At 38.1% G+C, this 22,496-nt stretch overlaps 1 protein-coding gene across 1 annotated transcript in view; it reads left to right on the plus strand.

The window, feature by feature from the left end:
* Positions 1 to 22,496, plus strand: part of LOC127207725 (sodium channel protein type 3 subunit alpha-like) — a 113,398-nt gene that overhangs the window by 39,459 nt on the left and 51,443 nt on the right. Inside the window, exons 5-14 of the mRNA XM_051167158.1 lie at positions 894 to 1,022; positions 1,718 to 1,809; positions 2,639 to 2,911; positions 3,324 to 3,387; positions 5,831 to 5,972; positions 6,719 to 6,925; positions 13,134 to 13,424; positions 19,341 to 19,688; positions 20,741 to 20,873; positions 21,693 to 21,931. Coding sequence (XP_051023115.1) covers positions 894 to 1,022; positions 1,718 to 1,809; positions 2,639 to 2,911; positions 3,324 to 3,387; positions 5,831 to 5,972; positions 6,719 to 6,925; positions 13,134 to 13,424; positions 19,341 to 19,688; positions 20,741 to 20,873; positions 21,693 to 21,931 — 1,918 coding nt within the window. The remainder of the gene's footprint in view (positions 1 to 893; positions 1,023 to 1,717; positions 1,810 to 2,638; positions 2,912 to 3,323; positions 3,388 to 5,830; positions 5,973 to 6,718; positions 6,926 to 13,133; positions 13,425 to 19,340; positions 19,689 to 20,740; positions 20,874 to 21,692; positions 21,932 to 22,496) is intronic.

Below are 22,496 nucleotides of genomic sequence, written 5' to 3' on the forward strand. Positions count from 1 at the left end.
ATTGTCATCACTCAGAGAAATGGGCTAGAACACACAATGATAGACCACAACTCAAAAGCTGTTTACCCTTTGATAGCAGAAATGTGAGTCCAAGCAAACGTGAATACAGAATTAGTTTGAAGAATTTATTACATCTGTGATCTGAGGATTTTAGGCAAATACAGACATGAAATCCTAGGAAATGGAAACATTTTGTGTGATCATAACTGTATAGATGATTGAGATACAATGACAGATGGGGGCAGTTCTATAATTCTATACCCAAGTCCTAAGAATAAATAATAAAATCTATTACCAATCTACTCTAGTAGCCCTAAATGAGTTTAACCACCAGAAAGCTCGAATAGGAATGTTCCAGTAAAAGTGAATGAATCTACATTATCCTACCTCTCAAAGAAGACACCAGCTACACGGCTACTGAAAGTTACAAAATTGCTAGGCCCTTACATTGGCCACTAGCAGTTAGAACTCCGCCCTTTGAGCTTACCTTCTACTTCCGTAGACACTTTCAGAGCTCAAGCTCAGTGGTTATCTACAAAGTGTGGAGAACAATTATTCTTTTTAGAAATGTCTTTATGAATTCTTTGAGAAATCCATGCAGTATATTTTGATCACATTCACCTTCCCCAACTCCTCCAAGAAACTATTGTTCTAAGACGTATTTAACAACAGTTATGGAAAGTAAGTTTATGACAGATGAATTATTTTCTCTTAATACTTCACTCAGTCTAATAAGGTTAATTAATTTAAGATTCTTGGGTAAATACAAATTTGAAACAAAATTTTGGAATCTTTTTTTTTTAAAACACTGGGGTTTGCCATGCTCTAAAAAAACCCCACCTCTTTTTACTTCCTATGTACAATTGCTAACTTTGGCTTGGGTGCCTTCCTAGGTACACATTCACTGGGATCTATACTTTTGAGTCACTTATAAAGATCTTGGCAAGAGGATTTTGCTTAGAAGATTTCACATTCCTTCGTGACCCATGGAACTGGCTGGATTTCAGTGTCATCGTGATGGCGTGAGTAAATTTTTTTCAACTTGATAAATTCAAGGAAAGGAAAATATTTGCCATATAAACCAAGTTAAAACATGTTTTGAAAACAGAGCTTTCTTGTTAGTCAGATCAACACCATGCCATGTACATTATGATAATGTACACTGGATGAAATCTTGAAAGATAGGTATATCCTTTCGCTAATCAGCAACCAGTGGATTTATTTTGATGTCCCTCAGTTTTTGAGCAATAACTGGAGTTACTTCATATCCCACCATCCTTCTCTTCATAAAAATCAGGTTACTTATTAACTACAACTTAATAGGAACTACTGTGCTGTGATAAGTTTTGCAAGCAATCATCCTCATGTAAATGAAAATTACATTGAAATCAAGCAATTTTTTTTTCCTTAAAGGCAGCTTTCAGCCTTCAGCTTCCTGAGCTTTATATCTCGAGGGGCTCTAAATGCCAACCCAGAGTTAGTTACTTAAAATGAACTTTGCCAAAACCATCAGTAACTCTGATTTAATCCTACAGGTATGTAACAGAATTTGTAAGCCTAGGCAATGTTTCAGCCCTTCGAACTTTCAGAGTCTTGCGAGCTCTGAAAACTATTTCTGTAATTCCAGGTAAGAAGAAACTGGTGTAAGGCGGTAGGCCTTTATATCTCCAACTTTTCTTGTGTGTTATTGTGTTTGTGTGTGAACTCCCTATTACAGATATGTGACAGAGTTTGTGGACCTGGGCAATGTCTCAGCCTTGAGAACGTTCAGAGTTCTCCGAGCGTTGAAAACAATTTCAGTCATTCCAGGTGAGAGCTAGGTTAAACACCGAGGCTGACTTTAAACACACCATAACAATATTGGAGTTGCAACCCCATCATTGGCTTCATTGCTTTTTATTCATGTCGGATAGTGTTTCAGTGTCAGTTCATGTCCTTTAACATGTTGGTAATTTCTACCTTATTCACAAAGTCAGCCTCTGAGTTTAACAGAAAGTTGCATGAGCCATCCATATGTCATTGGTGTGTTTTTGTAACCCCCCTCATGCATTTAAGATGTATGTCTTTTCTCCTGCACTCTGATAAGTTTTCCATCATGGCTTTACTGACTGCCTTGGATTTTACCATTTGCGCCAGATCTATTTCAAAAATAGATCATCATTTATAAAGGAGAAAAGGTTATGGAGCAGCATATGTGTTGCATGGGATCTTTATGGCCTTAAACTCACACACACACACACACACACACACACCCCACCTTTTAGTCACTGCTTCTTGCAGGCTGGCATAAAGAATGGGCTGGGAGAAATGGTGTCATGAAATGCAAAAATTGAAACAACAACAACAAAAAAAAATAACAGCATTTTGGTTTTCTACATGTTTGTGGCAACACATGATATCACACAGGCAGAACTTCCTAGAGACTAGTGAACACTGGTTCAGAACTGCCTGGCAGCATGGTGTTCATATAGGAAGCCAGCCCTCCATCTGTCTCCAAGTCATGAGACAGCCCATAAAGCTTCTCTGTCTATGTTGCTGAAGCTGCCATTCATGGGGGATGTACAATGTGCTCACCTATCAAGAATACATCCTGTCGTATGTCACACTCCTAAGCTGATCTATAGTTCTTTCTCCAAAGGTTTAAAGACCATCGTGGGGGCCCTGATCCAGTCGGTGAAGAAGCTCTCTGACGTCATGATCCTCACTGTGTTCTGTCTCAGTGTGTTTGCTCTAATCGGGCTGCAGCTGTTCATGGGCAACCTGAGGAATAAGTGCTTGCAGTGGCCACCGAGCGATTCTGCTTTTGAAACCAACACCACTTCCTACTTCAATGGCACAATGGACTCAAATGGGACATTTGTTAATGTAACAACTAGCACCTTCAACTGGAACGATTACGTCGCAGATGACAGTAAGAATCGTCACCACCGTGTGTCCCCCTTAGTATTCCTGAATACATTTTCAAGCATTCAGACTATGTCTGAAGCCACTTCGTAGATAGACATTATTGATGAACACTTCGGAAATAAATGAAATACTCTCCAGTGAATTCTTTTAAGATGTATTTCAAATAAATAAAACAAAATTATTGGGGTGGGGGGTTGTACCTGTGCACAACAGCACACACGAAAAGGTCAGAGGACTTGTGGGAGTCACTTTTCTCCTGCACATGCTCCCTGGGGGATCAAATTCAGGTCACCAAGATAAGAAGAAAGCACCACTGATTAGTGAGTCATCTCACCACACCAGCCCCAAACTCTGCTGTGCATTTAATGTAAATATAATTACTATGAAATCAAATTGGCTATTTTTTATATTAACAGGCCATTTTTATGTTTTGGATGGACAAAAAGACCCTTTACTCTGTGGAAATGGCTCTGATGCAGGGTAAGAAGGAAATAATAATAATGACAATAATGATGATGATTGTGGTGGTAATGGTCATGGTGGTGATGTGGAAAAGGGGAGGAGAAATGCCCTGTATGTACATAATAAAGGGTGACTGCCTCTCTAGGAACTCCAGTCTCTGAACCATAGATAATCATTGGTCAGCAAGTTGAGTAAATTCTTAGGAAATAAACATAGTCACACTACCACCTGCTAGACCATGAGCCAACTAACTAGAAAACGCCTTTACACATAAATTGGCATGCTACTGTTTTCTTCAGCTATATACATAAACCAGACCAAACTGGAAGCAGCCCAAATGTCTTTGTATATGCAAGTAAACATATAAACTGTTGTATGCATATATAATCAAATATTGTTAAGTGATAAATGAATCTGAAATTCGTGTTCCTAGATGAAAAGTTTTTTAAAAAATCCAACCTGAAAAAACTACACACTACAAGATTCTAATCACATGGTGTCTGAAAAGGGCAAAACAACAAAGATGAACAAAAGATCAGAGGTTAAAGGGACTCATGATGGGGAGTGAACTAGGTGAAACACACAGAAGAATTAAGGTAGAAAAAATATTCTATAGCTCTCTACAATGGAAAATACATTAAGCAATTGTCACGCCATGAGATGCAGAGGGGAAAATAATTGATGCAAACTTTGAAGCTCATTGGGAGGTTTGGGATCCCAAGATGAAAATTTTAAAAATATATAAAAAATTTATGACAAAAGAATTTAAGATAGCAGAAATATATGAAACAACCTAGAAAAATGTGAGGTAAAGTGAGAAGTGGGGTAAAATGTACTAACACAACCTTTGGGATATGAACAGAGTCTGTGAAACTGAAGAGAAAGGAGTAGTTGCTTAGCAATAAAGTGTTTCCCACCAATTCTTGGACAACCAGTCCTGTATGTATACACAAGTGCTGATCAGCTGAGGAAATGGAGAGAGATGCTGGGAGCCAGACTACTCACCAGGAGAGTCTGCTACAAGCAAGCAACAAGAAAGCTCTCAAGTGATTCTTATGCTGATGGGTAGAATTCAGGATAGAAGATGTCAAATGCAGCTCAATATAAGAATAAATGGCTGCATGTAGAGATGTTTATGTGTTTGTGTGTGTGCTTATCACAAGTCAAATTGCACACACCTAATCTTCTTGTTCCATTAGCCCGTGGAATTGCTTAGTAGCAATAAACACCAGGTGCCACCCAGACTTTTCTGTTTCTGATGTTGTTCTCCATAAGAAGAGCCAGGGCTACTCAGAGGAGTGCCTGTCTCAAGAAATAGAAAGAGATTAGTTTGAAATAAGCTAGAAACTTAAACTGTTCTGGGTGGGTAAAAGGAAAAACAAGGCATGAAATCAGAGAAGCTGTCTGTCACAAGTACCAATTCAAACAATTCCCACAGGTCAAGATGGCAATTTTTAGCAAGAAATAAAATATCACTGAAAGTATATACTATATACTAATGTAAAAATGTAGACATTGCAGACAAATATCCCTTAAAGTCCCAAATAGATTTGGGGTATAGCTGCTTTTTTTTCTTTTAAAATTTTTTTATTAATTTATTCATATTACATCTCAATTGTTAGCCCTTCCCTTGTATCCTCCTATTCCTCCCTCCCTCCCACTTCCTCCCTTCTACCCTCCCCTATGTCTGGGATTGAGGGAGACCTCCTCCCCCTATATATGCTGTTAGAGTATCGAGTCTCTTCTTGGTAACTTGCTATCCTTCCTCTGAGTCCCGCCAGGCCTCCCCATCCGGGGTATAGCTGCTTTTAAGAAGATCATCACTTCTTAGTTGCTCAGTATGCATGGCACCTTCTCATACTGTCCCAAAAAAGTAGAGTCTAGAGAGGAAAGAAACTTGAATTCAAGAGTGGGGAAACCTATCTGGGACCGAAAGGTGCTAAGGAAAAACTGAGGACATGCGAGTAAAAGACCATAGCTGATACTTTACTGACATTAAAACCTGAGCATCATGATACATGATATTCTATTGACTTCGGAGTTTTCCATAAATCCAAGTGTTTTGAAATGTGAGGCTATTTTAGACACCTCTAAGAACTGGCTCACAGGTGATCTCATTGATTTATTTCTCACCTTGCTGATGGCTTCTCCTCCTTAATTTTAAATTATTGATTCTTGGTGCTTTGTGAAGAGTGAGTAACGATGACATCAGAACAGGGCCGTCTGACTGCTACCCCTTTGCATTTCTAAATGGCTACAAATTTGACTTTCTTGTTCTTCCATTTTTGGCGGGTGTCTCTAACACATTTCACCTGTGCGCAATCAGCTGAAGTGTTCTGGAAACGAAAGCCTCTTCACAGATAATATCTCTGGCTTTTGACAATTCCTGTAAATAAAGAGTGACTGGGAGAAGTAGCTGCACTTTCTCTGCTTCCGTCACCATTGCCTCTTTTCTTCACAGACAATGTCCGGAAGGATACATCTGCGTGAAGGCTGGACGAAACCCCAACTATGGCTACACAAGCTTTGACACATTTAGCTGGGCCTTCTTGTCTCTCTTTCGACTCATGACTCAAGACTACTGGGAGAATCTTTACCAGTTGGTATGGACTAAATTTACACTACTGGGATGTGTGTTGAACTCATACAAAATGCTAAGCACTGACTTCTAATCACTTATGAATACTAAAGAGGTCGTAATATTAGAGTGTATGGGCCTAGAATCCTCCTCACTCCTCTCTTCTCTTCCCCTCTTCTCCCCTGCCCACCCCTCCTTGCACTGTCTCTTCCATACTTCCATCTCTTTCATATACACACAAACATAAATGCACAAAATAGTAATTATCATCGATAAAAATCCTTCTGTTATGGGCTTCATTCTTTATCTTTATAAAGAAAATTGAGAGAGTTTATTACATGAAGCATATATATTCATATATGTACCCAAACATACTCACATGATGGAAATACAGGTATAGAGAATTTCTTGTATGAAGGATGTTTAACTACATCTGTAGAGAATGGGGAAGCATGACAATTATAGCACTGTCCTGCATTTGGAATCCTAATGATGATACTTTAATGTAGATCATACAACCTATTCTGAAATGTATTTATGTCAAAATGACATGGCAGTCATACTGCTGATAATCTGGTTATGTCTGTGTGTACATATTTGTTCATCTTAACACCAACAATATTTAGGTCAAAATAGTTGTTCATCATCATCATTATCATCATCATCATCATGAATTAGCCATCAATTGGCTAATTTCTAACTAATCCAGTCTGATTTTTATTGGAGGATATTATAGGAAAGCATCAATGAAATTATCCCTTTCTCCACTAGACATTGCGTGCAGCTGGGAAGACCTACATGATATTTTTCGTCCTGGTGATTTTCTTGGGCTCATTTTATTTGGTGAACTTGATCCTGGCTGTGGTGGCCATGGCCTATGAGGAGCAGAATCAGGCCACACTGGAGGAGGCTGAACAGAAAGAGGCAGAGTTTCAGCAGATGCTGGAGCAGTTGAAGAAGCAGCAGGAGGAGGCTCAGGTAGGAAGCAACAGTCGGCTTTTTATTGCCCTTTTAGTTTCTTACTAGGAATCTTGGGCATCATAACTGAGCTGGAGCTACCATTTTGTATTGTATGTAGCTAATGGCATTGAAACTTAAAAACTGTTCATAAAACTAGAGTCAAACTTTTTAGACATCATAATGAATTTAGCTCTCAGGTAGGAATACACTAGGGATAGTCTTATTATGAAATGTGCTCATGGAAACTTGAGGGTAGAATTTTAAAAATACATTATTGAGATTTCCAACTAATAATGCTAAATTTCAATAGCAAACCTTTGAAGTTGTCTTCCATAGTTAGTGCATCTTTAGAGTTCACAAGAAACCTCTGTGAATGGCAGCTTTTTAGACTTCTTTGGAGTTTCTATATTACCAATAATTTGCTGTTCGAACTAAGGAACGAAAAAGGCATCTAAAATTAAGTAACAAGTTTTTTTCAGTACTGAAGTTCATTTGGGATAGGGTTATAGTGACTGAGAAATTCATACTTTGAAGAGGTGGAACACAGCACTGGATTAAAAGGTGTGGGTGGACACCCTGGTTACTACAAGGCGAAAGACACCTAGTGGGAGCCTGGCCTGTGTCTGGTACTGTGGCCCTTCCTGCCTCCGTTTCTTTCATCACTGATAACGTTTGGCAAGGCTAGGTCTTTTCGTGGGCCTTGATGATAAGTGTTTCTTTGCAGTTATAATTTTTAGTTTTCTAACAAGTAATGAAGCAGAACCACTTTTTGTGTTTTTCTTTTTCTTCTGTGCCTTTCTTCCCTGACATGCGTGCTGAAATCTTCTAACACTTCATCCTCTTTCATTTTATTATGTTTTATTTACTTTGTTCTCACTTTTAGAGTTGGTTGTTTTCTTATTGAGTCTGATGTGGTCTTTATATGTAGTAGGTACGAGTCTTTGACATATGTATGCTGTGCTGGAGCTGGTTTACCATTTGTCAGATAATGTGTTTAAAGTAAATGTTTTTGTTTGATTGTTTTTTAATCAAGCAAAGTTTATTGCATTTCTTTTCTTTTCTTTAGATCTAATACTTTTGGTGTGGTATCTAAGCTATTTTTTAAATAAGTGCCCTCAAATTTTCCCCTATATTGTCTCCCAATGTTATATGACTTTCTTCATTACCTTGTGTGCAATTCTCATTCTACATGAATATGTGAATAAACTGTTGGCTGTGTATATTCTGTTTTGTATACATAGGAAGGTAATTATTTTAAAATCATTTGGGGAATAAAATATCATTTCTCTGCTAAATTGACTTGGCACTTTTGTTAAAAACCAATTGCCCATATGTGGATCTGGTTGTGGCCTCTCATCAGGTTAGCTGATGTATTAGTGATGGGTCTCTTCAACCAACACTGTGTCTCTGAACTCTTACGGTTTTATAGATGACTGTGTTATGGTTCTGTCTTTGGTTTTCTTTTCAAACATATTCTGAGTCTTTGTAGTTCCAAATGAGATTTAAAATAAGCTTCTCTTCACAAGATTAGAGTTTCTATCTTAATAGCTTCAAGTTGATCATCTTTTTCTATACTGCCTAATTTGCTATTAGTACTGTCTAGTGTGATTTTTATATCAGACACTGTGGCTGTCCATAATTAGTATTTTGAACATGTATAACACAGTTGAAGCATCACTTTAATGTCTTTGCCTCTTGACTGTTTCAGTTTTTTGTATGATTTGACTAATTTCTTGTCTTTATCATGGTTACATTTTTCCTTTCTTAAAGTCCTGTAAATCCTCAGTTTAGTTCTAGAAAGTTCATTTTGTGTATCACTAGATGTTTTTGCATTCTTGTAAAAATTCTTGGTCTTTGCAGTAAGACCAAGTGTCAACATGAATTTGTAGTTTCATGCTTTTTTATCTTCAAATATGTGAAGACTTGGCCTATAAGACCATACTAGTATTTAGTGTAAAGGTAATTTATCATCTACAACTGAGTAACAAACTTCCTACATATTTTACCCAGTGGTGTTTAAAATGAAGTGCTTGCTAGTGTATATCTTAATATGAGTGAAGGGTGACTTCTCTCTAATGCTCACCTCAGGAAGATCTCTCTCTCTCTCTCTCTCTCTCTCTCTCTCTCTCTCTCTCTCTCTCTCTCTCTCTCTCTCTCACGCGCGCGCACACACACACACATACACACACACACACACACACACACACACACACACAGCTGAGTGGTCTCAGTACTCAAGGTGGATCTCAGAAGAGCTCTACAGTTCTATCTTGTGGCACAGCCCTTTCCATATGTGCCTGTGCAGTCAACCATAGCCACCTTGGTTATCCTGGAAGCTAAGCTCCCCCACCTGACTCATGAAGTATACAGAGACACATTTCCATTGCGGTTCAGTCTATTAGTCTAAGACTTAGGACACGAATGGAGCTTTTGTGCTTTCCCATTTCCCAGGGATTTAGGACATCTTGACTAGAGTTTAGTGTCTTCAGAACCATGACTTTTATATACTTTTCTATTTTATTGATTCTTTCAGGAATGAAGAAATCTGGCTCCTGCTATTCTAGCTGGACCAGAAGTAAAAGTCTAAGCAAAATGTTTTAACTACCAGCTTTTTAAATTTTGTTTGTTTGTTCAGATGAATAGATGGTATATCTATGAATTATAGTGTATAATTGGAATTTATAGAACCAAAATTTAATTTTTCAACACTTCTGAGTCACTTGCAAATGCTACACATATGTCACAAATATCACAATATAAGGGCAAGTTTCCTCTGTCCTGTAGCCACTGGGAGGGACAATATGACATGAATTAAAGTCTTTTAGACTTTAGAAATGCAATCCAAAGCTACATTTAGACTATGTCTAATAAAAGTTTAAAGTAGCTTGTTTAAAACTCATGTTTAAATCAGCTAGAATGTGCCATTCTCCACTGAATAATTAATTATTGGATTGTAGTGGCCAATTTACCATGATTGGCTATAGTGTTAGGTTTATATCACTTTAACCTTAGCTCATAGAATGGAGTAATTTGGGAGAAAATCAAAGTACCAAGTTTATTTTAGTTGTTTGTTTGGTTGGTTGGTTTGGTTTTGGTGTTGTTGTTGTTGTTGTTGTAGTTGCTGTTGTTGTTGTTTGATAACATAGCTAATAATGTCTTGTGAGTGACAGGAAGAGGAAAGGAAAGCTGACTTGATGCGCCATGATGCTGTGTGTACTTCAGTGACGCTCAGGTCTTGTCCACCACCTAAAGCCCTTTCAGAGCTTGCCATCCATCTAGCCAATGGCCTCATGAAACACCACACTGATTTCATTTTTACTTAATGTTTCTTAAGGGTTTTGTAGGCTTAATCATTTTGTAAATGTGAAATGTACACAACTCAGTGGACTCACAAAATCAAATGCAAGTTTTAAAAATGGAAAAGCTAACAGTAGACAAAAATGTGCTATCCTCAATTACTGTAATTGTACTCTGTATTTAATCCGTGACCTTTATAGTTCAATATTATGCAGATTAGCCTATCCAAGGCTCTATAGGTCTACTGGGAAAGTAGAGTTAGCTATAGGATGCAATTTGAAATCATGACATTTAAGAGATATAATATAAATAGTAGATATGAAGCATGCATACTTAATGTCTTGTGACTTTGAATGAGTTTTTAACTTGATTCCATGTTTAAAATGAAAGGCTAGTCATGTAGTTGTGTTTTTAAGGCTCATAGACACAGTGTAAGTTATAATTTTGAGACATAGAGAAATGTCCTAAAAATGTTACCTACATAAACGTTAAGCACTAACCTGTTATTTGTTATAAGTGGGGTTCAGGATGTTAGTTATGAACGACTGACTGTGAGTCTGAGCAAGCAGGACATTGGCATAAACAGGTGCACGAACATGAATGACGACAGGAAACATCTGCCTTTGAGGGAGTCAGCCAATCTCTGAGAGCAGAACAAGTGGCAGATTTGAGTTGATGAGTGACATGGAAAATGTGTTGTGTCGGAGGTTGCTTTAGCTGCCTTAAAAAAATCTGTTTTGGTTTTGACTGCTTTGAACTGTTACTCAGAATAGGCAGGGAAATTGTGTCATACGCAAAACAAACTCCAGAAGTGATTTAAGGGAACAATTGTTTCAGGACTATAGCCAGAGAGTATTAGCACTACTTCCTACATTTCTAGGGACAAACAAGTCGATAAATGACGGGCTCTGGCAGTGCTGCGTTTGTGTCTGTACAAGAAGGAAAGGAAACCCAGGACTCTATTTGGATAAAACAAAGGTCCATGTTTTCACTTATCCAGCAATACATATTATGTACTTCTTATGAACAATGCACTAATTACTGTACTTAACTTTCTACCAACAACTGCTTTATTTCATTTGCACATTTACTTCATTGCACATATGTAAGTTATAATATGCAGCATCTCCACTATTCCTCATCTGTCATCATGGGTGATTTAACAAATGATGGACAATCAAGAATCAAAAAAAATGTTGACTGTCTTACTATCATACCATTTTTAAACAGGTAAAATGGGGAGTTATGGGTTCAGCTACCACATACAGGCATTGTCTCTTAGAAGTGTTTAAACCAGAGACCCTTCATGAGTCCAGTGCTTGATGTAGACACATATCTGTGTTTCATGTTCTGGATTGTCAAGTCCAACACACAAATTCAAGACCATACTCAATATACAACTGCCAACAGAGATGCTACTGATCCGAGAAAAGTGGCAACACAGTGTGTTTCATGTTAAGGCTTTAGCTGGAATAAAGTTGAAAAACAAAATTAGTGAAGAGAGCTTGCTTCTTAGGAAAGAACAAAGCACACAGTGCTGACAAAATTTATTACACGGGTTTTACTTTTATCCCCTTTTAAATCATAGTGTCTTTATCCACGTCATTCTCACAAGCCTTCTATGAGAGCTTGAATATCAAGGCTAAGTTGTCCAGAATCTACACCACTGTCAGACAATTGCCTGTAAAACGCCTCTTAAATCTTTGCTGGTCAAATATTTACTGAGGACTTTCTAAGTCACTTAGTGTACCGACCACTGTAAAGGACAAAGCAAAACACCCATGTGACTTGTACTCCAAGTGAAAGATAGAAAAAAAGGTAGATACATTACAGTTATTTATATTTGATAATGTCATATATAAAAACATGTGACCAATATTTTCATAATTTAATCTTTCCTACTCTGCGTTTATGTTTAAAAACAGGAACATACTTAATGAGCACTTGGCTCAATATGTGCTCTGTTGTTTCATATCCTTGCTAAGTCATGGTTAAATCATTTCCAGCCTAAAGATATTATTCCTATGATGAAAATGCAAAACATTGGCTATGCTTTTACCACAGAGCTGGCTTTGTTTCATTGATAAATCTAGAAATTCAAAATTTATGAGAGTGCATGATGTTAAGATATGGGAAAAAATATATGAGATTTTCTCATAATATTTAGAAAAAAACTCAGTACATGCTATTTTATACAACAGTATGAAATTGCTAAGCATTTAAAATTTTACAACTGAAAGTGCTGTGCCCCACTGTCTTTAATTACAACACCTCAGAGCTGTGAACCACAGGACTCGGTGTAATCCAAGCCAGAGATGAGAAGGAGCTGGTCACTCGACTTCCAGCCCTTCCATGTGAGGTAAAACTGAAGGTTTGGTTTGAGTTGGCTTGGAATGGGACCTTATGATATAGGCCAGGCTGGTTTCAAATTCCCAGTCCTCCTCCTTCCTCTGCCTTAGCAGTGCTGGGGCTACAAATGTACACTAGCACACCCGGAGCTTTAAATGTCACCAGATTGAAAGAAAAGCGAACCAATGAAGCAGGACCACACACTTGCTGACTCACAATCACACAAAAGAGGAGCAATCCCAGAGAGAAGTGGGACAGTGATCAAAGAGGATCTACCTCCGAGCAAACAAGTGCTTTTAATGTAGAGAAAGTTCTTTCAGGTCTGCAAATGTCTCCTGAACTAACCTCCAGAGAGTTTAGGATTAAAGGCCAGCCCAAATCAGATGCCGCACTGGGCTGTTCTTGCTTTAATGCACATTGTAATTATGCCGTTTAAAGGGTAGAGGTTATTTATTGTTAAGTAAACGAGAATGGAGAATTCTCTGTGTTATTGATGACTATAGGTGGCGGTCGCCCGCCTTCATTCCTGCTTCCAGGCACTTACTGTGAACATCTACCTCCTTGCCTTGACTCTTAACAGGCAGTGGCTGCGGCCTCCGCTGCATCCAGAGACTTCAGCGGGATAGGAGGGTTAGGAGAACTTCTGGAGAGTTCTTCAGAGGCTTCCAAATTAAGCTCCAAGAGTGCCAAGGAATGGAGGAACCGGAGGAAGAAGAGGAGACAGAGGGAACACTTGGAGGGAAACCACAGAGGGGAAGGAGACAGGTTTCCCAAGTCGGAATCTGAAGACAGTGTCAAGCGAAGAAGCTTCCTCTTCTCGCTGGATGGGAACCGGCTGACTGGCGACAAGAAGCTGTGCTCTCCCCACCAGGTACCGAGGTCTGATAAGCAATCTATAATCGCTGCCTCCGGTTTTGGTAGATCTCTGTATTGTTTCCTTTGAACGGCAAGGTCTAGTTATTTAAAATCTATCATCAGTTGTCTTACAAAAGGATTTGGAAAAATAAAGTCAGGTAACTCTTTAAGATAATCGTCTTTAAGCATTTTTACAAAATTGAGAGCATGTTATTGACTTTTTTTTTTTTAAACTATAATCTGCTTCTCAGATGTTTTACTGATATTATCTTGAGAGCTGCTGTTCAACTTTCCCTTCTTAAGAACGGTGGCCATCCTGACTTCTGTATGAAGCCACTGTTTTAACTATCTGAAGTTATATTATAACATATTCATTTGCCTGTTTTCTTTAGCATGAAAACTCACTTAGAAAAGTCTCCATTAGCATGGCATGTTATACAAGAAAAGAGGATTACAATCTACCTATTTGTGCAGCAGGAACATTGAAATCAGTGAATTAGTGCTCTGAATTAAGGCCAACTCTCCCATTCACAGTACCAGCATTAGCATATTTTTTAGGTCAAAGACAACAAAGCAGTTTTTACTTTTGTAACTTAAACAAGGCTTACAAAATACAAACAGTAAACAATACTGAAGACCCTGATAAATACCATTGTGCTTTTAGACCCATTTTATCTATTAGAACATTGTGTGCTATAAGTTACAAACTCTTCAAATCATGTTAATTTTACTCAAAAATTGTACCCCATTGTCAGTGCCTTGAGGAGCATACTAAGCAATCAATTTAAAGCAAAAACAAACAAAACCTGTAAATCAACCACAGAGTATAACATCCTTTTAATAAGGAATAATACTTAGATGAAATTAAGAATGACAATTATAAAGGTTTGACAAAAAGAGAGAGTCAGTCACAAAATTTAGCCAAGTAGAGTACTTGATTATTTTCTTGTTTTGATTCTGTTTACTATTAGACAGGATCTCACTATATAGCACAAACTATCCTTGAACTCACAGCTTTAACCTTGCATTCACTCTTTAAAAGAGCTATCTATATAAGCATTGTATAGGAATCATATGCCATTAAGGAAAAGTTGAAATCGATGATCTCTAATGAAAGAAACAAACAAACAAAAAAAAAACATTGAAAAGCTTCCAATTATTTATAAATCCCATGCATATTATTGATATTTGCATGACAATTGTATGTCTTTGGAAAATGGGATTATTTACCTTCTTGTCTAAAAATTTATATACATTAGTTTCTTCAAGAAGCAAGTATTTATTAAGCACTGTTTTGGTTTCCTTCCCAGTAGCTGTGATCATGAAAGTAATGTAAGTGAGGATGAGTTTATTCTGGCTTATGGATCCAGGTTATAGTCCAACATTGCAGGTGCTTGAGACAGCTGGTTCCATGGCACCCAGAGTTAGGAGACAGAGCAGTGTTTCTAACAATTGCCACCCATGCTCTTTCCCTTTAGTCTAGGACCCAGCCCATGAACCCTGCCACTCACACTTAGGGTTGATTTTCTTACCCCAATTAACCCAACTAAGAGAATCTACACAAACATTGAGAGTCCCAAGTCCGAAGGGGATTTGAGATTCTACTAATTTTGTGAAGTAGCACTAATCATCACGATTTAGGTAACAGAAAGAGCTCTAGATGTTGAAGATCCATTACTGAAAAATTAGATTTCATTCACTGATATAATGGACCTGCACTGTAAACGTTGATGGAGAGTAAGCATGTCAAGCATGTTACATCTTATGTTGGATGGTGATAAACACTGTGGGAATTGAGTGGTTTGAAGGTGACATCCTAAGATTTAGAGGGGTCAAGGGAAGAAGCTGCATCATGGACCTGCATGAAGGCTCAGTGGAAGGGACGTTGCAAAAATGGTTATGTAACAATACACTCATAGAGCAGTGAGGCTTGAAGGGTGGCTGGTACTGAGGGAACCACAGAGAAGAAACGACAGGAGGAAGGTAGCTCCTAGTTAATGTTTGAACACTAAAAGCTAAGGCAGCGTGTGCGTTTGAACAATTTATTTTGTATTTGTGGATAGATAGGCAAAAGATGATAGATGACAATGCATTAGATGGGTGGAGAAATAGATGGATAGACCTCCAAAAGTAGAAGAAATACTGATGAGTGCTAAGTCTACAAATCTAACTAACAAAGAAAGCATTAGTACAGGACTCTCGGGCAGAACTGGGCCAGAAACTCTATTTAGAGTGTTTGCTTTGTAAGCACGAGAAGGCTTTCTCTTACAGAAAAGAGCATCAGTGAAGGCAACAGGGACAGCCAGCATAAATGGACTGGGCATACTCTTCAAAACAATATATCTCCTGAAAATTTCAAGGCAGAGAAACCATAAGTTATGGGCACCCTGTCCTCTTCTTCTGATGTGAAATTAAATGTTATTTTACATTTGTTGCATTATCTACTTTTATAGGCATAATACATAGTTATTGTACAACATGAAATTAGTTAAAGGCATATAATGGAGGCTCCTCTTCCTCAGGATGTTGTCCCTCTTGTTTGGACACACTGGGGCCATTTGTTTTAAACCAGAGGCTTATAGTTATAACCAAATGAAGTTGCTGATATATTTAAGTAGCGATGTGGAGCAGATGAGTATTTCCAACAAATATTCACTCTACACTGTGTACTAAAACACTTGTTAATTTCCTGCACCTTCTTCATTGTTTTCAACCCTCTTTGGGCTTAGACCCTGTATCCATGGTTATGTCACAGAGAATCAATGCTTACGCTTTCCCTTTTATTATTAAAAATTGAGAAAAAAGTCTACATGCTTATCTTCTTAGAGCAGAGGAAAACAAAATGAAGCCAACACCTGTAATTTATGTTCTGAGAGGCCTGAGGTGAGGAGAAATAGTCCTTTAGTTCCACACAAAAGCTTTCCCTGGAGAAAAGCTTGCCACAGCTGCGGGTATTCCCTTAACTCTGCCGCATCTTCAAGGGTGTTATTGTTGGTTTATTTTCTCTGAATACTATTTTTGTTATCTTCTTTTTTGGGTTCTGTTGCCTTGAAAGCTGTGCCCACACCCATTATTATACTTTCCAAAGCATGAAAAGAAGTTTCAAATAAACTCAAAGATCTGAAAGGGCTCTGAAAAAAATACCCAGACACAAAAGCATGCCAATTAAAGGCATGTTCAGATATGTTATAGAAGTAAAAACATGCCACATACACCCAAGCATAACATAAGAAGATTTTCACTTTTCAGAGACAGTGTTAGAACACAGGTAGGTTAAGATTACTACATTTAACCTTCCTAGAAATTAATTTAAGACATACTGGAATGAAATGTTAAGTTTATGCTTCTCTGACTATAGAGATCCACCCAGGTTTGGAATCAGCTGGATGGTGGGTTGAATATCCAAGTTACTGAATCACATCTACTATGTCTTCACTGTGTGTGTATGCATGTGTGTGTGTATGTGTGTGTGTGTGTGTGTGTGTGTGTGTGTGTGTGTGTGTGTGTGTGTACAGCAGGACAGTCAAGACTGAGTGGTTTATACAGATCTTTATTTTGATGCATAATCTGGAGGCTAGATGATGGTGATGGCTTCATCTTGGCTTATGAATGGAAGGGCACATGGCCTCATACAGAAGAAATAAGAGAGAAACAAGCTCTGTGATGTATATATAACTCAGAAAGGCATTCATCCATTCACAAGGGCTCTATCTTAAAACTACCTCATTATGGAATTATCCCCCCAACAAATGAACTCTTGGTGTGTGTATGTATGTATATGTGTGTGTGTGTGTATATGTGTGTGTATATGTATGTGTGTATATATATATATATATATATATATATATATATATATATATATATATATATATATTCAAAGGTACTGACTCAGAATTCCAAACTTAATTTTCTGAAAATACGTATTTTCAATGGACAAAGTAGTTTGTAAGTGCCGTTTCAAAGCACTCATTCTCCTATAGATAAATATTTATTAGTTATGTTGAGTGTAAGATAAAAAGGTCAGCATTCTTTATTAAAGTGAAGCACATGGTTTTTGAGTCCTTGGATGAGGAATCAGTCTACCCTGTGCCTGGCATTTGTTCTGTCCTCTTGTTTGAACTGAGTGCTGTAGAGACACAGTATAGGTGGGCATGCCCTGCAGCTACTGGGTCCTGTAGAGAATTTACCCAACAAAAAAATACATTTCAGAATGAAAAGTTCCTTTTAAGAAGTTCATGAACACCACAAAGTTAAAAATGGCACCCAGGACAATTAGTCCTAGCTAATTAAACAGAGAAATTAAAAAAAATAATAAAAATAAACAAATCCCCCAAAGTGGAATCTGTTTTTCCTGTGTTTTCTCCACTATGATTATATTTGGTTTTATACTGGAGGTGAAAGGAGAAGTGCAACCTAGTTGCTGCCAGCATGTTTAACATATGAACATATGCATATATTAGCCACCTTTGTTTTGTTTTGATTTGTTTATGAGACAGAATCTTTCAACATAACACATACTGACCTAAAATTCTCCATCCTCCTGCTTCTCCTTCCCAAGGGCTAGTACAGTAAGATGTGCCTCCATGCTTCACACACAGCTACGTGGTGCATTCATGTGCAGGCACGTGCATGTGTACTTGTGCGTGTGCATGTGTGTGTGAGCATGTGCATGTACGTGTGTGTGTGTGTGTGTGTGTGTGTGTGTGTGTGTGTGTGTGTGTTAATCACAGTGGCCATGAAAAAAGGTGAGGCGGGGAATAAAAGAGTTTGAAAGGAAACAAAAAGAAATGCCATTATTAATGATCGAAGAGCAAACAAATATTCCATTGCCTGAATTGGTGTAGTTATAGAAACTATCACCAAAGTAAAATTACTCCTGAGCTATTCAATGCAGTTTAAAATACATTCAGAGTCAAAGAAGGATCCGAGCTACATCCTAATTCCTGGCCTTAGAGATCAGTGTATCAGTTTATTCGTAAATGTGTAGGATAAACATTTCTGTGGGCTGGGGATGTAGCCCAGTAGTATACATTTGCCCAGACAATACTGAGGGAGGCTGACAGTATACTGCCTAGCACGGAAGGAAAACAAACAGGAAAGCCTAGGATTATCTTTCCTTTCAATTACCTGTCTCTCATTAACAGAATTAGCATGAAATCACAGGAATCACTTTCTTTGCTCTGGTCACATTACACACCTTCATTCATTAAGCTACTGTTAAATTCGCAGTAGGCAGAGTACCAAAGAGAGCATTAAAATCCTCTTACATTAGCTGTGATATACAGACCCTCAGATCAAGTGGATCTCTGGTCGCCCTGGTGGACAGGGTTAGAAAATTAGGACAGTAAGTTCTGTGACCTGATTCAAGACAAAGGGTTCTAGAGATCTTCCTGGTAGAACCCAGAAGAGAATGAAGATACCAATGACATCCTTTTCAATGCTGTAGTTATCAAGGTGATGCTTTGATAAAAGTAGTTTTAGAATCGGATATAAATATTTAGAATTCGAACTAAGAGTCACTTGAGCCAATTTTCCCCCCTCCAAGTTTCTTTTCCTTCAGATCACAGCACGGACAGGTGGAAGCTGTCTCCTACTTGTGTCTTCCCCCTTGGCGTGTTGTATTGTGATAGCACACTCCATCTCACAGTGGAAGAGAGAAACTTAGATGAAGTGCTTATGAATTCAGTTAATTGTGAACCAGGAGTCTTAGCGTGGCATGCTTTACAAACAAACGTATATTGATATTCGCACTATGGTCTTCAATACAAAACGGAAGCCTACATGTTCCTATGAATTCCACTACCTGTATTTAAAAGCAAACTTACGCCAACCCAAAAGCAAGCAGTTTCTGCAACGTTAAGATTTTTTATTAAACAATGATATCCCACCCTGTTCCTCTCCCCGATCTCTTCATTCCTTGCTTTCTCCTCAGTCTCTCCTGAGTATCCGTGGCTCCCTGTTTTCCCCAAGACGCAATAGCAAAACGAGCATCTTCAGCTTCAGAGGTCGGGCGAAGGACGTGGGGTCTGAGAATGACTTTGCCGATGATGAGCACAGCACGTTTGAAGATAGCGAGAGCAGGAGAGACTCACTGTTTGTGCCGCACAGACCTGGAGAGCGACGCAACAGTAACGTTAGTCAGGCCAGTATGTCATCCAGGATGGTGCCAGGGCTTCCAGCAAATGGGAAGATGCACAGCACTGTGGATTGCAATGGTGTGGTTTCCTTGGTGGGTGGACCATCAGCTCTTACGTCACCTACTGGACAACTTCTGCCAGAGGTGATAATACATAAAAACAGCTACACTGACACTTTACTTAAATTTGAAAAAGAAAAAAAAAAAAAAAAATCCGGGCCTGGGCAATTGAGCCTGTTCTGTGATCCTACTTCTTCCAAATGAAAGTGCTTAAAAGTATGACATGATTAACTGAATGAAAACAAAACAAAACAAAGCAAAACAAAACCAAAAGCAACTGAAGATAAAATAGAACAAAGCACCTGATTTCTGTAGAATTATTATCTTCTTAGGTCAAAAGTACTCAAAATTTAAAGTCTTGAGATAAAACACAAACTTACAACTACAATAGACTTACCACAAAAACAAAATGATGAGCACTTTCACAATCAAATCATCATTATCAATGATTCCATGAAATTATATAATCATCAATCAGCTCAGATTACGAATCATTTGTATTCTCAAAATTAAATATTGTAATTGTTAATATATTGATAATGGACAGTTTTATACAACTGTCAATATTATAATCCTATTTTAAAAATTATTCCAAAATAAGACGTGTTGATTACAATATGTCATATGAAAATAAATCTCAGGAAAGCACACACATTTCATTGTACATCTGTGTTTGTGCATGGAAAAAAAAGGCCCATATATGTCAGTTTGTCAATATAGCCTCAAAGAAAATAACCCAGCCTTGAGACTATATAATAATATTTAGTTTTGTGGAAAGGTTGACATACTCCTCAGTGCTATAAGTTGAAAGATAATTTGTATTTGAGTCAAAAACTAATTACAGCATGCTTATGAAAAACTTCCCCCCAAACTTTGCTATGTTGATTAAAATGCTTGTGCAAAACAGTTGCTATATAAAATTGCATCCAGCTATTGAACTCTTGTCAAAGGATTTGTGGTCTTTAAAAATGCATTTATATAGTACAATAATCTATCTAATGTCTTAATGTCTTATTAGTATCTGGGATTATTACCTGAGAAAACCTGCACGAAGCATGATTTTCTAGAGAGTTGCTATGTATTCTTGTGTTATCCATGGAGAAGGGTGGTTTGAGCCATCAGTATTTGGTTTGCAGGGTACCACCACTGAAACGGAAGTCAGGAAGAGAAGGCTAAGTTCGTACCAGATTTCGATGGAAATGCTGGAGGACTCCTCTGGAAGACAAAGAGCCATGAGCATAGCCAGCATCCTGACCAACACCATGGAGGGTGAGATGCAGGCTGAGAGAGTCTGTTTTCCATTAGCTGTCTGCTCTGAACCCGTGTTATCTTTGCAGACAGTCTAAGGACTTGCCAAGTCTAGAGTCCTGTCACAGATATACTTATGTGAAAAGCTCTCTTTCACATAACTCCTATTGGTTGTAAAAATGAGTGCTGACCTGGGTTCCTTTACCGGGACCCCTAACTTGCTTGTAGAGTGGCATTTTTCCAACTTCATATCGTATCACTAAAGACTTATGCTAATGTTACGTTATCCAACAGAGTAAATCCTTTCTCATTTCGGCCTGAGTGTGTAGAGATTTGAGACAAGGGTTAGAGAGGGATAGCAATGAGTTGGGCAAACCCAAGCTTGTGTTCCGTTCAAATGAGGTTCCTAAAGATGTGCTTCTTTCACCACCTATATTCACAGTAATAAAAATCCTCTAAAGGACACTTGACACAAACATTCACTGTTTAACATCCCCATAAAGTTCTTTTTAAAAGGTCTGCTTGGGAGTTATTTTATTGCATTTTTGTTTGATTGCTACTTATTTTGAAATTGAGTATTAAACTCAAAGTACTTACTTATATTTAAAAAGAGGAAGCGGATCAATGTCAACATTCCATTTAAATGTATATTTTGGGAATGTCCATATGTAATAAGGTAATATGTAATAAGATTGTTTTCTGTACAGTCCGTTAATCCCAGTAGCATGAACTTCTATGCCCATGAGTAAGCATCATTTTTATTATCAAACAATATGTCACTTACTAGAAACAGTAATTAATCCTTACTGTTATTTAATATTCTTCTTCTTTATTACCCAGAGCTTGAAGAATCTAGGCAGAAGTGCCCACCATGCTGGTATAGATTTGCTAATGTGTTTTTGATCTGGGACTGCTGTGGGGCATGGTTAAAAGTAAAGCACCTCGTGAACCTAATTGTGATGGATCCATTTGTTGATCTTGCCATCACCATCTGCATTGTGTTAAACACCCTGTTTATGGCCATGGAGCATTATCCCATGACTGACCAGTTCAGCAGTGTGCTGACTGTGGGAAACCTGGTAAGTGTTGTAGGGGAGAGAGCAATGAAAGGGGGAAAAAATACAATCTGTGCTGTACCAAACTGAAAATTTTATCTTCTTTCTTCACAAGCAGAGACATCTAAAGGAGGATTACAGTGTATCTCAGATAGGATCTGGATTTCATCTTTCGTTGAGGCTGATTATGTAGGACAGTGTCTTTGCAGATTAGCCACGGTGTCATATCGTGATAAACTCCTCACAGGTTAGAGGATTGCATACTGGAAATGAGAGCTCCACAAGATTTGACTTTACAGGGTCTTTATAGAAACCAGACTCTTTGAAACAATGGCCAAAGAATCCATTTCTACTTATAAATTATTTTTTTTTAAATTTTATGTACATTGGTGTTCTGTCTGCTGGTATGTGTGTGTGTGTGTGTGAGGATGTCAGGATTCCTGGAACTGGAGTTACAGACGCTTGTGAGCCACTATGTGGGTGCTTGGAATCGAACCCCAGTCCTTTGAAAGAGCAGCCCGTGCTCTTAAGCGCTGTGCCAGCCCAATTTCTACCTTTAAAAGGTACAGTTGTTTAGAAGTGAATCACT

This window comes from Acomys russatus, chromosome 24 (assembly GCF_903995435.1).
Source record: "Acomys russatus chromosome 24, mAcoRus1.1, whole genome shotgun sequence".
Classification (NCBI taxonomy): Eukaryota; Metazoa; Chordata; class Mammalia; order Rodentia; family Muridae; genus Acomys; species Acomys russatus.